At 41.0% G+C, this 21,137-nt stretch overlaps 1 protein-coding gene across 1 annotated transcript in view; it reads left to right on the top strand.

Moving 5' to 3' along the window:
- The window catches only part of LOC126108558 (large subunit GTPase 1 homolog), a 200,194-nt gene that overhangs the window by 95,672 nt on the left and 83,385 nt on the right, over window positions 1–21,137 (top strand). The window contains exon 8 of the mRNA XM_049913845.1: window positions 20,557–20,824. Coding sequence (XP_049769802.1) covers window positions 20,557–20,824 — 268 coding nt within the window. The remainder of the gene's footprint in view (window positions 1–20,556; window positions 20,825–21,137) is intronic.

Below are 21,137 nucleotides of genomic sequence, written 5' to 3'. Positions count from 1 at the left end.
TATGAGATTTTCCATTAATCATTTAAAATACGTTCGCATGATTACGGAAGGCTAAAATATGTTATTAGTTTTAGATTTTATTTGCACCTTCCTGACGGTTAAGCATTAATCGCCTTGCAGAACAATGAAGTTATTTTTGTCGGTTTCCTAAAGAGGTTTGGCTTTCATTAATCTTTTCTGCTTTATTTGAAACGAAGTTATTAAAAATTTTGCTGGCACATTTGTGTGATGTATCTTGAAGTGTAACACGGGCAAAAAAGATCAACATTGTATGTGGAAGCTTAGCTTCTCTTCCAGCTTATTAATCTTCGAGACCAATATTATATGTGAATGCTATGTATATTAATTTAAACCATTAACTTTTCTTATTCGTGTGTTCGCGCTACTTAAGAGTGATCTTGCTATTGGCCGACTGCATCACGTGCCCTGTGCTGTCATCAGCTGGCGAGATAACGTGACATGAGCTATGACTGGATTACAAAAGCGTATCACAATCTCGATTTCAATGCTTCGGAAATTGACATGTGGTGTATGGTGGAATTCAAATTTATTCCTTCGTAATACGAAAATATGCAACGTACATGTTGGTGCACATCAAAGGTCTTTCAGAACATGTTTTCCCCCTCTGAGTTTAGTTTTCTAAATTCTACATCGGTATATAAAACCGTAAACATTCAAAGAATTGGTGAGTTTTACAGTGCCGACGAAGAGTATACTGTCACTTAACATGGAAAAAGTGTATTTTCACCCGGGAGAAAGTATATTTTTAACCGTGAAACCTGGGAAAAATCCAGGAATTTTTTTTCCTTGTCCACGTATACACCCTGTGCAGAGGTCGTGGAGCGGTGGGTTGTGGAGGTGACGCTGCTGGCCAGAGCTGGCCAGAGCTGGCTAGTGTAACAATTCGTGTTGAATGTTGCTCAAGTTTCTTCTGCCTGGTCCATTCATGAATGAATGGGAAATTTTCATTCTTCACAAACTTTATTCACATTAATTGACATCCGAACTGCACACTCGTCGTGTAAACAAAACACGGGCAGACTTTACTGATCTCTTTTACTTCCAAGAGTAACTTCCAAACTGACTCGTCCCAGCATCTCTGCATCAATTTATATATAATTTTAACAGTAGCTTCCAAAATAAAGCATTATTAATTTTGTACAATTTTGATGTTACAATTAAAATTTACAAAATGTAAAGAAACTGATGTTACAGCGGAATAGGTATAAAATACAATATTCAGTGACAATCTTTTGCAGTAATATCATTAGTTTTCCATAAGAAAATCATTCTGGACTTTAATTACGATAATGTCTCTTGTATTATTTTAGTTATGTAATTAATTACAGTTTGGATTTGGTTACTAACATTTAATGGTAGTACAGAGCTCATGCTTTATCTGGTTATATACCTAAAATGCGCAAATAAGGCCTCAAATTCTGGAAAATGTACAACTGTGAGATGCAAACAATTGGAGAATTAATTAGAAATGTAATTACAAAGAATATTAATTACAGAGGAAGACATAAAAGTAAATAACAAATGAAAATACATTGCTTGGTAATAACTTTTAAGATGTTTCTGGATTTTTAGATTACAATTTTGTTAATTAGAAGCATTGATTTTTCAAGCTAACATATCTGCAGCCTCTAGTTATTTATTTTATGGACTTATTACTTCAGTTTCTTTATTAGTTACTTAATTTAATATATGTACATAATTTTATCAATGACAACAATCCACCGATAATTATGACAATGCACGTCCTTCCAGAACATTCCACATCCATTCACAATGAATGTCAAGTTTTCTATCTAATAGGACAGAATGATACATATATAGAACACACATACAAGGCCTTAGCAAGCACTGAATTGTCTGATAACTATCCGGTTGCGTATACAGGGTGTTACAAAAAGGTACGGCCAAACTTTCAGGAAACATTCCTCACACACAAAGAAAGAAAATATGTTATGTGGACATGTGTCCGGAAACGCTTACTTTCCATGTTAGAGCTCATTTTATTACTTCGCTTCAAGTCACATTAATCATGGAATGGAAATACACAGCAACAGAACATACCAGCATGACTCCAAACACTTTGTTACAGGAAATGTTCAAAATGTCCTCCGTTAGTGAGGATACATGTATCCACCCTCCGTCGCTTGGAATCCCTGATGCGCTGATGCAGCCCTGGAGAATGGTGTATTGTATCACAGCCGTCCACAATACGAGCACGAAGAGTCTCTACATTTGGTACTGGGGTTGCGTAGACAAGAGCTTTCAAATGCCCCCATAACTGAAAGTTGATTGAGGTCAGGAGAGCGTGGAGGCCACGGAATTGGTCCGCCTCTACCAATCCGGTGGTCACTGAATCTGTTGTCGAGAAGCGTATGAACACTTCGACTGAAATGTGCAGGAGCTCCATCTTGCTTGAACCACATGTTGTGTCGTATTTGTAAAGGCACATGTTCTAGCAGCACAGGTAGAGTATCCCGTATGAAATCATGATAACGTGCTCCATTGAGCATAGGTGGATGGACATGGGGCCCAATCGAGACATCACCAACAATGCCTGCCCAAACATTCACAGAAAATCTGTGTCAATGACGTGATTACACAATTGTTTGCAGATTCTCATCAGCCCACACATGTCGATTGTGAAAATTTACAATTTGATCACGTCGGAATGAAGCCTCATCCGTAAAGAGAACATTTGCACTGAAATGAGGATTGACACATTGTCGGATGAACCATTCGCAGAAGTGTACCCGTGGAGGCCAATCAGCTGCTGATAGTGCCTGTACACAGTACGGAAACAACTGGTTCTCCCGTAGCTCTCTCCATACAGTGACGTGGTCAGCGTTACCTTGTACAGCAGCAACTTCTCTGACGCCAACATTAGGGTTATCGTCAACTGCACGAAGAATTGCCTCGTCCATTGCAGGTGTCCTCGTCGTTCTAGGTCTTCCCCAGTCGCGAGTCACAGGCTGGAATGTTCCGTGCTCCCTAAGATGCAGATCAGTTGCCTCGAACGTCTTCTTGTTGGGAGACATTCGTTCCGGAAATCTGTCTCGATACAAACGTAGCGCGCCACGGCTATTGCCCCGTACTAATCCGTACATCAAATGGGCATCTGCCAACTCCACATTTGTAAACATTGCACTGACTGCAAAACCACATTCGTGATGAACACTAACCTGTTGATGCTACGTACTGATGTGCTCGATGCTAGTACTGTAGAGCAATGAGTCGCATGTCGACACAAGCACCGAAGTCAACATTACCTTCCTTCAATTGGGCCAACTGGCGGTGAATAGAGGAAGTACAGTACATCCTGACGAAACTAAAATGAGCTCTAACATGGAAATTAAGTGTTTCCGGACACAAGTGCACATAACATACAGGGTGTTTCAAAAATGACCGGTATATTTGAAACGGCAATAAAAACTAAACGAGCAGCGATAGAAATACACCGTTTGTTGCAATATTCTTGGGACAACAGTACATTTTCAGGCGGACAAACTTTCGAAATTACAGTAGTTACAGTTTTCAACAACAGATGGCGCTGCAAGTGATGTGAAAGATATAGAAGACGACGCAGTCTGTGGGTGCGCCATTCTGTATGTCGTCTTTCTGCTGTAAGCGTGTGCTGTTCACAACGTGCAAGTGTGCTGTAGACAACATGGTTTATTTCTTAGAACACAGGATTTTTCTGGTGTTGGAATTCCACCACCTAGAACACAGTGTTGTTTCAACAAGACGAAGTTTTCAACGGAGGTTTAATGTAACCAAAGGACCGAAAAGCGATACAATAAAGGATCTGTTTGAAAAATTTCAACGGACTGGGAACGTGACGGATGAACGTGCTGGAAAGGTAGGGCGACCGCGTACGGCAACCACAGAGGGCAACGCGCAGCTAGTGCAGCAGGTGATCAAACAGCAGCCTCGTGTTTCCGTTCACCGTGTTGCAGCTGCGGTCCAAATGACGCCAACGTCCACGTATCGTCTCATGCGCCAGAGTTTACACCTCTATCCGTACAAAATTCAAACGCGGCAACCCCTCAGCGCCGCTACCATTGCTGCACGAGAGACATTCGCTAACGATATAGTGCACAGGATTGATGACGGCGATATGCATGTGGGCAGCATTTGGTTTACTGACGAAGCTTATTTTTACCTGGACGGCTTCGTCAATAAACAGAACTGGCGCATATGGGGAACCGAAAAGCCCCATGTTGCAGTCCCATCGTCCCTGCATCCTCAGAAAGTACTGGTCTGGGCCGCCATTTCTTCCAAAGGAGTCATTGGCCCATTTTTCAGATCCGAAACGATTACTGCATCACGCTATCTGGACATTCTTCGTGAATTTGTGGCGGTACAAACTGCCTTAGACGACACTGCGAACACCTCGTGGCTTATGCAAGATGGTGCCCGGCCACATCGCACAGCCGACGTTTTTAATTTCCTGAATGAATATTTCGATGATCGTGTGATTGCTTTGGGCTATCCGAAACATACAGGAGGCGGCGTGGATTGGCCTCCCTATTCGCCAGACATGAACCCCTGTGACTTCTTTCTGTGGGGACACTTGAAAGACCAGGTGTACCGCCAGAATCCAGAAACAATTGAACAGCTGAAGCAGTACATCTCATCTGCATGTGAAGCCATTCCGCCAGACACGTTGTCAAAGGTTTCCGGTAATTTCATTCAGAGACTACGCCATATTATTGCTACGTGTGGTGGATATGTGGAAAATATCGTACTATAGAGTTTCTCAGACCGCAGCGCCATCTGTTGTTGAAAATTGTAACTACTGTAATTTCGAAAGTTTGTCCGCCTGAAAATGTACTGTTGTCCCAAGCATATTGCAACAAACGGTGTATTTCTATTGCTGCTCATTTAGTTTTTATTGCCGTTTCAAATATACCGGTCATTTTTGAAACACCCTGTATTTTCTTTATTTGTGTGTGAGGAATGTTTCCTGAAAGTTCGGCCGTACCTTTTTGTAACACCCTGCATAAAAAGTGGTATCGGACATTTCATATGAGTGCCGGGGGAGGCTGTACCGTTATACTAGGAAAACTCAGTTGCGAGGTATGACACATTTTATTTGTGTCGAGTTACCTTACTCGGCAGTGCTGTCCCGAATTAGCACTGGGCGGTCCCTAGTGAGCACTGCCAGTGACGTATACGTCTGCTAAATTCCCGTAGGGAGGCACGGCTACTGGGTTAGCAGCTTGCCCCAATGTGGAGGACCACGGCAGTACTGACCCGATCGCAAAGCACCACTCTCTGAAACAGAAGTTTTGGTGCTATCGTGCCCAGGGATGGCTCTGTGTCGTATCGCCTAACTCCACAGGGCAGACTTACAATCGTAAGCTGGTCTGTCAGAGCTGACTGCACGGAACATTTTCAGTTGCTGGCTGGCCCGTACTGAATCTGAGACTGAATCGGACCTGAAGTTGTGGAGGTTTCTGTCAGACTGTGCCGTGTGTAAATGTACTAGAAACATATAGTGATTAGTAGGATCGTCATTGTGCCATTACACTGTTTCCGGGTACGTACAGGTCGACACCTCTGTGCTTTGACGGTGTGGAAATATACGGCAGGCCGACTCATTGTCACACAGTCCTTCTGCGATGTCACCACAACTGCACAGTGTAATCCGGTCGCCTCGTGGTGTACGAATGGGCTCGCTTGCAAAATTACCTATCGGAACCTCTGTGTTTGCCCTCTCGTGTCACTCACGGCTGCAGCAGGGCTCCTTTGATTCGGTAAAGCAAAAAATTTTGTGACGATGTTACACTTTCATGCGACACGTATTACCGGTGACGGATAGAGTGGCAGAGACCTAAGTTGTTGAAGTCTGCTTTCCAGCTGTTCAGGAAATCACTTTGTCGTTATTCTGGAAATGCCTGCCACACAATAGTTTTTTCATCTCAAGAAAGAAAGAGGGAGGCATCACTGGATGCTGTGTCAGGAGAACATGGGGGTGAGGCAAAATCTTATAGCCCGAGGAAGCATCGTGTGTCACGGTGTCCCGTGCAGAACGAGCTGGCAGAATTTTGTGGAACAAAAACATCCTCCTCGGGTAACTTCCCACTTTGATTTATCACGACAGCCTCTCTAAATTTCGTCACGGGATTTCAGTAGTGTGCTCTTGTGACAGTTTGCTCCTTACTGTGGCAGTCCCAAAAACCAGTTGGCATCCACTCACATGACTGCACTCGGTGCTTCTCCTTTTTTGGCAGTGACTAATCGGTGCGTTTCTACTACTCACTTTACTCCTTTGCCTCAAGGCCATAATTATGGAATGGAACCAGGATACATCTAGCGGGATTATGCAGCATGGCATTTTATATATTAAAAAAAAAACCTTACTCACAATTTATCATGTTGAAATATTTTTATTGACATCATACAATGCTTCTGTTACTTTCTTACACAGCTGTCACATTTTTCTGAGCATATCTGTTAACATGGGACATGTTTTTCCAAGCCAGTGCTGTACCAGGTGAGGTTCTGTGCTCGTAACCATCTTTTGACAGTCAGCACGACTCCCTCAGTGTCTAAGTGTTAACCTCCGATATGACCTTTGATTTGGGGGATATCTGTGAAAATCAGTGGGGGGGGGGGGGGGGGGGGGGCAAAATCTGGTGAATATGGAGTATGTGGGGAAACTTGCCAGTCAAATCTTCTGAGATCCGCTTGGGTCATTCCAGCTGCACCGGGCTGAGCATTGTCACAGAGGCAGAGGACTTGTGATGTAACCAAAGAAAATTGATGTTGTTATACAATGAAAAAGTTGGAATTTGAGATTTCACTTGCTGTTTTATCAATCACAATTGGCGTAAGAATCACGAATTGACCATTGTCATAAAATATTGCATTATGAAATGTGAATAGTCTTTACTTGCAGTTTCCCGTGGCTTGAAGCAGTCACAGCTAGTGTGCTATTGATTAAGAAGCTGCATTATTGTCTTTCTAATTACTTCAAGATCGTAGATACAATCAATCCCGATTTACATTTAGTAAAAATTAGATCAGACTGTAACAAATCTGCATCCATCTTACTTAAGAAAAACAGTAAAAGTGTTTTGCGCTCAGGGCTTCATTTGTTCTCCAGTGAACAAAATAGTGAAGGATCTGTTTATATTGCCGCCCAAAGACGACGGATTACATTATTTGGGAAATTCCACCGTCGCTTTGCGACGCCTTGTTACACATTAGTCATTCTTATGAACAAGCATTTGCCTTCTGGCTGAAAGTGTTAACTATTTGCTGTTTTAATGAAGCCAAAAGTAGTGAATATCACAAACTACGAGACAAAAATCCAGGACATTTTCCTGAAAGATGCAGTCCGGAACCGCGGGACTGCTGCGGTCGCAGGTTCGAATCCTGCCTCAGGCATGGATGTGTGTGATGTCCTTAGGTTAGGTAGGTTTAAGTAGTTCTAAGTTCTAGGGGACTGATGACCTAAGATGTTGAGTCCCATAACGCTCAGAGCCATTTGAACCATTTTTTTTCCTGAAAGAACTGAGCTGCACAAGGATGCCACGCCAACTTTGCAGAAAAAAGTCAGAACCACTATTAATGATGCCAGAGCTCTTCTTAAACCTTTTTTTAAAAAAAGCAGCTAATTAACATGAATCCGCAGCTGCTTAAATTACAAATCAGTTTAAAGTCCATAAAAAAGACCATCTGAAATACCCAATTTCCAACAGTATGAACAATGCTTATCACGACTTAGCCACAGTCTTGCAAGATATATTGAAAAAACCATTCGTTTTCCACAGCAGTTATTCTGTTTCTAACAGTTAAGGTTTGTTGTTGTTGTTGTTGTGGTCTTCAGTCTTGAGACTGGTTTGATGCAGCTCTCCATGCTACTCTATCCTGTGCAAGCTTCTTCATCTCCCAGTACCTACTGCAACCTACATCCTTCTGAATCTGCTTCGTGTATTCGTCTCTTGGTCTCCCTTTACGATTTTTACCCTCCACACTGCCCTCCAATACTAAATTGGTGATCCCTCAATGCCTCAACACATGTCCTACCATCCGATCCTTCTTCTAGTCAAGTTGTGCCACAAACTTCTCTTCTCCCCAATCCTATTCAATACTTCCTCATTAGTTATGTGATCTACCCATCTAATCTTCAGCATTCTTCTGTAGCACCACATTTCAAAAGCTTCTATTCTCTTCTTGTCCAAACTATTTATCGTCCACGTTTCACTTCCATACATGGCTACACTCCATACAAATACTTTCAGAAATGACTTCCTGACACTTAAATCTATACTCGATGTTACCAAATTTCTCTTCTTCAGAAACTCTTTCCTTGCCATTGCCAGTCTACATTTTATATCCTCTCTACCTTGACCATCATCAGTTATTTTGCTCCCCAAATAGCAAAACTCCTTTACTACTTTCCTAATGTAATTCCCTCAGCATCACCCGACTTAATTTGACTACATTCCATTATCCTCGTTTTGCTTTTGATGATGTTCATCTTATATCCTCCTTTCAAGACACTGTCCATTCCGTTCAACTGCTCTTCAAAGTCCTTTGCTGTCTCTGACAGAATTACAATGTCATCGGCGAATCTCAAAGTTTTTATTTCTTCTCCATGGATTTTAATACCTGCTCCGAATTTTTCTTTTGTTTCCTTCACTGCTTGCTCAATATACAGATTGAATAACATTGGGGAGAGACTACAACCCTGTCTCACTCCCTTCCCAACCACTGCCTCCCTTTCTTGTCCCTCGACTCTTATAACTGTCATCTGGTTTCTGTACAAATTGTAAATAGCCTGTCGCTCGCTGTATTTTACCCCTGCCACCTTCAGAATCTGAAAGAGCGTATTCCAGTCAACATTTCTACGGAAGATGTAGTTAATAAAATTAAAGACATTCTCTGTGACAGAGATATGAAATTAATTTCCTTTGACATTAAAAAATTACATTCATTCAAAAAAGATTTTCTGATGACCAAATCACTGACTCCATGCATTTACTTTGTATTGTAGTGAAATACAATTATTTTGAGTTTAATGGAAAACTGTATCGACAACTAGATGGTCATGGTCTTGCAGTGGGAACCCCTTAGCAGGTATCCTTGCAGATGTGTTCATTAATTCCTTAGAAGTAAAATTTTTCAAAAATTTCTCACAACTCTAGGCATTCTTTCATATGCTAGCTACGTCGATGACATTTTGATCATTTACAAAGGGCCTAATGATGGTATTGATGGACTTTATAATATGTTCAACAAGTTTCATTAAAATATTTCTTTCACCTGTGAACCTGAAAATGAGTTCCAGCAGTTAAACTGTCTAGATATCTCTCTTACAATAGTAAACGACAAAATTAGCTTCAATATCTTCTGTAAAGAAACCAGTTCTGATCAAATTATACCATTTGCTTAAGTACACCTGCATTCTCATAAGATTGCCTTTTTCATTCAGCCATTCATAGAGCCACCTCCACCCTCTTTATTCTGAAAATCTCAATTCTGAAATCAATTTGATTAAAACTGTTGCTGTCAGTAATGACTCTGATCCTTCTATAGTAGATAGTGTTTTTGTAGGAAAACCAATAAGGGAGTCACCACCCTAGGCCTTTCTAATAATGAACCTAATGAAAAGAAATTTTTTTATCTATACCATGTCTGGGTTCAGCGTCTTACAGGATACAATGTCTACTTCAAACTAAATATAAATGTAGAGTAGCCTTCTCCACCAATAATTCTTTAAAAAGTAACATCATACATTACTTGAAACCTACACTGTCCCCTCTGCAGAATTCTGGTGTTTATAAAATTATTTGCAGCAATTGTCCAGCTTATTACACAGACCAGACAGGCAGAGTTATTTTGACAAGATTCAAGGAACACCATCTAGGCAAAAAAGGCACCAATGTTCACATTCATCTTTTGCTGACCATTTGTTAATCACAGGATATAATTCTAAAGATGTAAAAACATGCAGATCTTGCACTCGGATAAAAAAGGCTTTAGGCTTAACATCGTAGAAGAGTGAGAGATTTTTAAACACCTATCTCTGAAGGATGATCTCGTGCTTAAGAAACAGTTGCAGTTATGCAACAAAAACTTTTTTCAATGTATGGAGCCACTAACTAAAACTGGACTGAATGGCAATATGCTCCTCAATGTAGACTTTTGAACATCGTTTTCCTTTCCAATTTCATGTCTTCTCTGTAAATTATTCAAACTGTTTTCTTTTGTAAAATAAGACCGTTACATATGTTGTAACTTTCGTGCACTGCTTCCTGTTGTTACTTCTAATGTTTAAAATTTGTCTTTGCAATGCCGCATTTGCTCTTGTCTGTAATTCAATCACTTCTTGCTAGATGGTATGAATCCTGAGTGACCTCGCGGCTGTCATTGTATTTTGATGGAATATTTTATTCCAGTTGACAAATATGTTACATTTTTGCATTTCAGTTTTTATTCTTGTGACAATTTCTATTTGATGAGAGCAAAAATTCTCAGATGTTTATCACCCATGGTGTGATTACATGTAAGTACTCTGTACATTTTATGGAAGTAATCCTATTCAGTATATTGTATTTCAAGCCATGTGATTATATTTTCTAGGTAATCCTATGTAACTTTTATCTAATGAAGACTGCCAGAGCTGTCAAAACTGTGGTCAATCTGACAATAATTTTGTGCAACCGATGTGGCTATATATCCCATAATTAAGTTAACACACAGTTGCTGGACCTCAGTGAATAAAAAATGTTTAAAATTTCAAGTAAAGTGTCATAAAACCATTGTCTGCACATTAAATAATCTTCAAGAGTGAGTAAACAGAGAAATAAATTTCACTGCATAATATTCATGAATCAGCCTCATTCTTTTCTTTGAATGTTTCTGAATTCAATATACAGTTATATTATGTGATGTGATTAACTTTGCACTGAGATTGGAAAATACTCTTACGGTGAGACAGGTGTGCATCATTTCAGCTTGTCGTATGAATACATTATCTGTGTTATCTATGTGAATACGTTGGTGGTTAACATAATCTCTAGACCACATTTCCTGTCAGATGGATTCAAGAAATTCACATTAAAATCACCATAAACTAATAATTCCTTCTTTATCTCTGATAGAGCAGTAACCCGTTAAAATTGTAATTAGTATTTCCCAGTTAATCATCAGAGACATGTATATTCTAATGATCACAATTATTACATATTCCACTATTAACTCATAAGCATATGCTCTTATATCTTGATCTATATAGAACTTACTTATTTTTAAAATAATAATAATAATTGGTTCAGGACAGAACTAATGAAGCCTCGGACAAACGCTGTCATGGTCGGGGACGACATTTGAACCCTATGCCCGTCCACAATGGTAACGACACTGCTAGCCACACGGAAAATGATTTAAATCCAAATAGAGGTGTTTTGCAGGATATGCTTCCTGCAACCACTCTAGAAGGAAAACAAAGACAGAGGATGAGATGGTCAGATGAAGTTAACCGACACCTCATGTTCTGTTATTACCAAGCAACAAACTTAAGAACCAACACAAGTGGATACAGATCACAAGTATACACAACATTTATTACTAGATACCCAGGATTAAAATTTTTAACAGAACGACAACTAGCTGATCAGATCCGTGTAATAATAAGAAATGACAGGATACCCCAGTCAGAATTAGAAAACATCAAACAACAAGTACAACTAATACTGGAACAAAATAATGTGCAATCAGAAGAAGAAGAAGAAGAAGAAGAAGAAGAAGAAAATACAGTAATGGACTCAAACATCCCAGAGCAAACAAACAAAGAACAACATGAATCAATTAAACAATCAGAGGAAAACGAAATCTTAAGACAGCCACCAGAACAAGCACAAATAGAACACGAAGTGACACACATGTTAGATATAGAAGAAAAATTTCAGTTGACATATATAGAATACAAAGACACAAATACAGACATTAGACCATTCTTGCATAGACCACCAAATAACCCACAAGTCAAAACAACAATAACAACTATCAACACAATCATACACAACAAAATAAATGAAAATACAACTATGGAAGAGTTACAACTACTGGCTTATATAGGAGCACTCACTACACTAAATATACACACTAGGCAGAGATCAGAACCAACCAACACACAGAAGAAACCCACAAAACCAGCATGGCAACACAGGCTACAGATCAGAATAGAAAAACTGAGAAAAGACATTGGACAGCTAACACAATTTATAAGAAATGAAATGTCGGACAAAAAACGAAAAAGGTTAGGTAAAATCTCACAACAAGAAGCGATAGAGCAATTAGATGAAAAGAAGCAGAAATTACAAGCATTGGCCAAACGACTTAAAAGATACAAAAAAAGTGAAAATAGAAGGAAACAAAACCAAATATTCAACACAAACCAAAAGAAATTTTACCAGCCAATACATAAGACACACATTAAAATAGACAATCCACCAAACATAAGACATGGAACACTTCTGGAGCAACATATGGTCAAACCCGGTACAACATAACAGGCATGCATGATGGATACAAGCAGAAACAGACGCATACAAGATGATACCACAAATGCCTGAAGTGATAATTTTGCAACATGGTGTCACCCAAGCAATTAATTCTTCTCACAATTGGAAAGCCCCTGGAAAAGATAAAATAGCAAATTTCTGGCTAAAGAAGTTCACCTCAACACATTCACATTTAACTAAATTATTTAACAGTTACATTGCAGACCCATACACATTCCCTGATACACTTACACATGGAATAACTTATCTGAAACCTAAAGATCAAGCAGACACAGCAAATCCAGCTAAGGATCGCCCATAACGTGCTTACCGACAATATACAAAATATTAACTTCAGTCATTACACAGAAATTAATGACACATACAACACAGAACAAAATTATAAATGAAGAACAAAAAGGCTGTTGCAAAGGAGCACGAGAATGTAAAGAGCAACTGATAATAGATGCAGAGGTGACTTATCAAGCTAAAACTAAACAAAGGTCACTACACTATGCATACATTGATTACCAAAAAGCTTTTGATAGTGTACCCCACTCATGGTTACTACAAATATTGGAAATATACAAAGTGGATCCTAAATTGATACAGTTCCTAAACATAGTAACGAAAAATTGGAAAACCACACTTAATATCCAAACAAATTCAAATAATATCACATCACAGCCAATACAGATTAAGCGTGGAATATACCAAGGAGACACATTAAGTCCTTTCTGGTTCTGCCTTGCTCTGAACCCACTATCCAACATGCTAAATAATACAAATTATGGATACAATATTACTGGAACATACCCATACAAAATCACACATTTGCTATACATGGATGATCTAAGAGTACTGGCAGCAACAAATCAACAACTCAACCAATTACTAAAGACAACAGAAGTATTCAGCAATGATATAAATATAGCTTTTAGAACAGATAAATGTAAGAAAAATAGCATAGTCAAGGGAAAACACACTAAAAAAGAAGATTACATATTGGATAACCACGACGACGGCATAGAAGCGATGGAAAAAACAGATGCCTATAAATATCTAGGATACAGACAAAAAATAGGAATAGATAATACAAATATTAAAGAAGAACTAAAAGAAAAATATAGACAAAGACTAACAAAAATACTGAAAACAGAATTGACAGCAAGAAACAAGACAAAAGCTATAAATACTTGTGCTATACCAGTATTGACCTACTCATTTGGAGTAGTGAAATGGAGTAACACAGACATAGAAGCACTCAATACACTTACACAATCACAATGCCACAAATATAGAATACATCACATACATTCAGCAACAGAAAGATTCACATTAAGCAGAAAGGAAGGAGGAAGGGGATTTATCGACATAAGAAACCTACATTACGGACAGGTAGACAATTAAGAAAATTCTTTATAGAACGAGCAGAAACTAGCACAATACACAAAGCAGTCACTCATATAAATACATCGGCTACACAATTGCAATTTCATAACCAGTTCTACAACCCTTTAGATCACGTAACATCAACAGATACGAAGAAAGTAAATTGGAAAAAGAAAACTCTACATGGCAAGCACCCGTATCATCTAAGACAGCCACAGATCGATCAAGACGCATCCAACACATGGCTAAGAAAAGACAATAGGCCTATATACAGTGAGACGGAAGGATTCATGATTGCAATACAGGATCAAACAATAAACACCAGATATTACAGCAAGCATATTATTAGAGATCCCAATACCACAACAGATAAATGCAGACTTTGCAAACAACAAATAGGAACAGTAGATCACATCACAAGCGGATGTACAATACTAGCAAATACAGAATACCCCAGAAGACATGACAATGTAGCAAAAATAATACATCAACAACTTGCCATACAACATAAACTAATAAAACAACACGTTCCCACATACAAGTATGCACCACAAAATGTACTGGAGAATGATGAATACAAATTATACTGGAACAGAACCATTATAACAGATAAAACACCACCACATAACAAATCTGACATCATACTCACCAATAAAAAGAAGAAATTAACACAACTAATCGAAATATCCATACCCAGTACAACAAATATACAGAAGAAAAAAGGAGAAAAAATTGAAAAATACATCCAACTGGCTGAGGACGTCAAGGACATGTGGCATCGGGATAAAGTTGACATTATACCAATTATACTATCAACTACAGGAGTCATACCACACAATATCCACCAGTACATCAATGCAATACAGCTACATCCAAACTTATACATACAACTACAGAAATCTGTAATTATTGATACATGTTCAATTACCCGAAAGTTCCCAAATGCAATGTGACATATACCGTACAGTTAAAAGGAAGTCACGCTTGATCAAGGTCCGAGTCACTTTCCATTTTTGACCAGACATAACTTCTGAGAAAAGAAAGAATAATAATAATAATTTACTATTATTAACATTTATGTAACAGTCTGCTTTTCTTGTATTTGGTCGACATGTATTTTCAGCTAATTTGTAATCACATGCATTAAGATTTTCTGTCTCTGTGGTTGTACAGTCTTTACACAGATAACTGACATCAATTTCCTTTCAGCTGCTGAGATCGTCCAAACAAATTAACAACTCATTCACTTTATTTTCTACTTCCACTAATTTTCTGATAGATCAAGTTGATTCATTTACTTTATTTTCTACTTCCACTAATTTTCTGATAGATCAAGTTGATTCATTTTTATAACATGTATTGGGAATCCCTTGTAAATTTAATATCATTTGATGCTATTTGTTGGATTCTGAATCCAGTCTAGTCAGTGAATCACTTGACTTCAGTAACAAGATGCAGATATCAGATGCCTATTATTATTCTGTGTTCAGTTCTCTCCGACTACTAATTTGAGGGCACGTATATGATCTGCAGTTGTATATTCATCTTGTGCATTCTGTTGTCTCAGTTTGAATCTGAAGTGAAATATTAACCATTTAAATCACATATCATCATCCTTGTACAACCTGCCAAATTAACATTTTATGCCATTGTTTCGCTACAGCATCTCACTGTGATCTGTACGCTGACATTATTTATTTAATTATAATAAATATTTATGCTAGTTATTGCAGCTTGGAATGATACTACTTGCAGATTGTATTCAGGATTTTTTGTGGGCCTCCTTTTAGATTAGATTTACTTTCATTCCAATTGATCCATAGTGAGGAGGTCCTCCAGGATGTGGATGAGGATGAGGATGAGGATGATATTGGTGTTTAACGTCCCGTCGACAACGAGGTCATTAGAGACAGAGCACAAGCTCGGATGCGGGAAGGATGGGGGAGGAAGTCGGCCGTGCCCTTTCAAAGGAACCATCCCGGCATTTGCCTGGAGTGATCTAGGGAAATCACAGAAAATCTAAATCAGGATGGCCGGACACGGGATTGAACTGTCGTCCTCCCGAATGCGAGTATAGTGTGGTAACCACTGCACCACCTCGCTCGGTCCCAGGATGTGGATCGCATCAGAAAAACAATAATACATGACAAATATTTGCAACTCAAACAAATAAGCTAATGTACTTTCCACAGGTCCAAGTGGAATGAGCGTAATTTTTTTTAATGTACACTATATGAAAGAATCATTTTGACAAACACTAAAGCACTGAATTTAAAATAAAAAAAGTTTTTTTTTATTTATGAGGTAATAAACATGTAACAGAACTACATTACTTATTTACCCCCCCCCCCCCCCCCCCCCCCCCCCCCCCCACACACACACACACCAGTTGGTCCTACTGAGAAATTCATCAACGGAGTAGAAGGCATTGGCCACCAATAAATCCTTTAGGTTTTCTCTTAAACTAAATTTCATTGGTTGTTACACCTTTTTGTACAAGAGGAAGTGACTTTAAATCCTTGTGAAGATTATTCTTATTTCTAGTACTGATTCCATGAATTGAGCTGTTGGTTTGAAAAAGTGATATATTTTAATGACAAATTTCATTAAGGAATAAATATATTGGGAAGCAGTAGTTAGTATCCCTAGTTCCCTAAACAGGCTTCTGCAGGATGTTCTTGAGTTCACACCACATATAACTCTTACTGCACGTTTTTGTGCCCGGAAAACTTTAGCTTGGCTTGATGAATTACCCCAAAAAATAATCCCATATGACATTATGGAATGAAAGTAAGCATAGTATGCCAGCTTTTTCATTTTTATATCCCCTATGTTTGAACAAGAAAGAGGAAAGCCTTAAGGTAAACGGATCCTGGCTTCCCGTACTGCAGCGAACGACCGTCGCAGGTAGCAAGAGGAGAACCGCACCGGAAATGACCGCGGAGAAGCCCTCGGACGTTGGCGCGCCAGGTACATGTAGTGTGCACCCGCGAGCTCAGCTCCAGTTCACCACCGGCAATGGAGGGTGAAGCTTTGACAATGCCAGCCACTCGTGATGGCGAAACGTCAGAAAAATCATTAGATGAACGTCGGCCGAAGAACCCGAGACAGAAGCCAATAGGCAGTTTGTCAACAAGTGGCCACGAAAGCCTTAACAATTTTGTATTACGCCTCTACGGGGAGGAGATTTGCAGTTTGTACCGACGCCTCGACCAACGATGGAAGAAGAAATGGCGACTGATGTCCTCACTCGCCTTTCCGTCACGGTGCCGAGATGAATGTGCTACACCGAAGTTCTTGAGATGTAAGCCCCTATTCACCACCGGCCAAGCACATCGTATCTACGACAGAATGGAATGAGATTTTCTTCGTGAGGGAATACATACAACATGGAGGGACTTGGCAAGAACGGATCAGGAACTTCTGGACATTTTCAATCAACTAAGTAGCAGAATGCATCGAGACGACTGGGACAAGATCGACAGCATCACACACTGGAGCATGCAGAGCGAACTCCAGTGCTGCACCGAGCGACAGAAGAAAAAGTTTGAAAGATGCTGGAAGCAGACCGACAAGGCGATTCCCGACATGTCACACACAGTGGTCAACCTCACCGAATGACAATTGACCGAAGAGGAAGTGTCTGTTCTTCAAAAAGGAGGGAATTTCGCTATCATCCCGAGAACTTTACCTATGGAGGATGTCATTGCCAACACCGAAGCAGGCATTCGGACCCTTCCTTGTGAAAGGGCAGAGGAAATGCGCACGGAAACAGCCAGGATACTGCGCCGAGCAAAACCACCAGCTTGCAACCTGAAGAAAGAAGAGGTACAAGCCATTAAGAATCTCAATGCTGACAACAGTATATTGGTACTGTCTGCCGATAAGGGGAATGCGACCGTCGTAATGAAGACCGAAGATTATGAGCAAAAGATCCGAGACCTATTAGATCCGACGACGTACCGAAAAATAAGTGCAGATCCGATGCAGCGCATCACATGGAATACAAATCGATTAATCAAGGCGTCTTCTCTGCCGGTGGACATACAGAGAAACCTGTGCAACACAGAAGCCATACCACCTCGGCTGTATGGATTACCCAAGATCCATAAGAACAACGTTCCACTGAGACCGATCGTTAGCGCTCCTGGATCACCGACATATAAACTGGCAAAACACTTGGCCTCTCTGCTCCAGCCACACGTGGGGAAGACCGACACATACATTAAGGACTCAGGGCATTTCATTGAGGAGCTGAAGAAACTGAAACTTGCACCAAACGACATCCTGGTCAGCTTTGACGTTGTTTCGTTATTTACAAAAGTGCCACTCAGTGACGCTCTGGAGCACATCTGTTCCATTTTCCCGCAGGACATCAGAAAGCTCTTCCACGCGTGTCTCACCACAAGCTATTTCACGTGGAATGGCGATTTCTACGAAGAGCTGGAAGGCGTCGCCATGGGTAGTCCTCTCAGCCCAGTGGTGGCCAACTTCTTCATGGAACAATTCGAAGCACAGGCACTGGACTCGGCGACTTGCAAACCTAAGGTGTGGTACAGGTACGTTGATGATACTTTCGTGGTGTGGAGCCATGGTGAAGAACAGCTCGGTGAACTCCTGAGACACTCGAACAGCCTCCATGCCAACATAACATTTACCATGGAAGTAGAAAAGGACAAGAAACTGCCATTTCTAGATGTGCTGGTCACAAGGGACGGTGAAAACCTGGGACACAGCGTGTATCGAAAACCGACACACGCGGACCGATACCTGCACAAACTGTCTAACCACCACCCGAGCCAGAAAAGAGGCATGATTAGTACGTTCGTAACGAGAGCAGGACGAATATGTGAGCCGCAACACCTCAAACGAGAAATGCAATACCTGGAAACTGTTCTGAGGAGCAATGGGTACTCCACAAATTACATTAGAAGTGTAACAGAGCCAAACACTCGGCGAAGTAAGGAACCAGAAAAAGAAATGTCGGGTACGGCCTTTCTGCCATACATTCCCAGAGTGACGGACAGAATCGGCCGTATATTGCGCAAACATGGCGTAAAGACGATTTTCAAACCGACAAGGAAGATCAAAGAGTGTCTTAGATCAGCGAAGGAGAAAAGAGACCCACTTGCAATGTCGGGAATATACCGTATACCATGCACATGCGGAAAAGTTTATGTCGGAATGACTGGACGATCCATTAACACCAGGATCAAAGAGCATAAGTGACATTGCAGGTTGGAGCAGGTGGAGAAATCGGCCGTGGCAGAGCACGCACTGAATGAGGCTGACCACATAATAAAATTCGCCGACATGGAAGTTCTGGCTGTAGAGAACCACTATCACACGCGCTTGTTCAGAGAAGCTGTAGAGATACAAAAACACGCGAACAGTTTGAACAAGAAAGAAGAAAGCCTTAAGGTAAACGGATCCTGGCTTCCCGTACTGCAGCGAACGACCGTCGCAGGTAGCAAGAGGAGAACCGCACTGGAAATGACCGCGGAGAAGCCCTCGGACGTTGGCGCGCCAGGTACATATAGCCTGCGGCCGCGAGCTCACCTCCAGTTCACCACCGGCAATGGAGGGTGAAGCTTTGACAATGCCAGCCACTCGTGCTGGCGAAACGTCAGAAAAATCATTAGATGAACGTCGGCCGAAGAACCCGAGACAGAAGCCAATAGGCAGTTTGTCATAATGTGTATCCTTCTGCGTTTGTTGTTGTCTCACTCTAGTTTCGTAGTTTATTAAGCAGAAAGGATTTAAATGAAATAGCTGCAAACACGAAAGAATACATGACAAAGTGTTTATATTCCTATTATTCTTATGGTGAAGAGAATACTGTATGTGATTCACAACTCATAAAAGTTCCTATTAGCAACCATCTCTTCTCACAGGTAGGAGAAAACTCAGAACATGGAGTTTCCCATATTGACAAACATCCCACTCAGTCTTGCCAGTCGGATTTTCATAGTACATTGAAATTCTGCTACATTCGGAGACGAACAATACGAAATTTGTATTTCCTTCGTCGGATAATGTAAAAAAATGCAGTGGTCGAAACTCGGGGCGGAGAAAAAATGCTCGTCTTCCACTTTTTTTTTTTTACTGACGCAGAGGTGTGGGCGCCAGTATTTATCATTGTGCCTGCAAAACGTGCCTGTGTAGCACTAAATATATTCGACGGCACAAGTTAGTTGTGGCGGCACCTACCATCATTTTTCAGAACTTCCGCTTACTTTGCACTCGATTATAAGCCGCAGATGGTTTTTCGGATTACAAAAACCAGAGAAAATTGCGGTTCACATTCGAGTAAATACGATAATGTTTGTTCTTCACACGTCTCACGAGACAGTGAGACGGTGCCTACAGGCCTACGTACTACAGAGCTTACTGAGGCGGTAGTTGGACTCGCAGTGGCACTCGGAAATGTGGCGACAGGTACACGAGGCCGTATCGGACGAGTTGTGGACGAGCTCGTTGGCGAGGCCTCGAACTTTACCGTCCTACCCACCACACCCGTTCCCCACCTACAGCGAAGCTGCCGAAGCTACCACCACCACCTCCACCACTATAGACTGACGTGTACCGTTCCGGGAGGCACGTCGGTGACAGTGAGACGGTGTTGCAGACGCTGTTCTTGACGAAGGAGCTGATGCTGTGCGACTGCCCCGGGCTGGTGATGCCTAGCTTCGCGCTGAGCAAGGCGGAGATGGTGTGTTGGGGCGTGCTGCCCGTGGACCAGATGCGAGACTGCGTACCGCCCGTCGCGCTCGTCGCCAGCCTGGTCCCCCGACGGGTGCTGGAGGGCACCTACGGCTTCCTGCTGCCGCCCCCGCGCGAGGGAGAGGATCCGGATCGACCGCCTTCTGCCCGTGAGCTGCTGGATGCCCACGGCTGTGAGTACCGATTAGCCAGCTGCCGTTTAATCATGGTGCTCCGATTGACACACATTTTATCAAATAACTGTCTCGTGATTAGAGCTATTCGTAATGTCTCGTCATCCAGACGAGTAGTGACCAGTGGGTCCCGAGCCAAAGACCGACTTCTTAACATTGCATTAGAAAGGTTGATTGTGTACGACTAGCGCAGAGGTGGGGTGCACTGCACCCGTGCAGGTATCTTGCTCATTTTCTTCTTCTTCTTCTTCTTCTTCTTCTTCTTCTTCCGTTTCACCCTCTTTGGGGTACGCTGGATCAGTCATTTCTTTGT

This window comes from Schistocerca cancellata, chromosome 11, assembly GCF_023864275.1.
Source record: "Schistocerca cancellata isolate TAMUIC-IGC-003103 chromosome 11, iqSchCanc2.1, whole genome shotgun sequence".
NCBI classification, from domain to species: Eukaryota; Metazoa; Arthropoda; class Insecta; order Orthoptera; family Acrididae; genus Schistocerca; species Schistocerca cancellata.
This window is presented reverse-complemented; position numbering and strand designations above follow the sequence as displayed.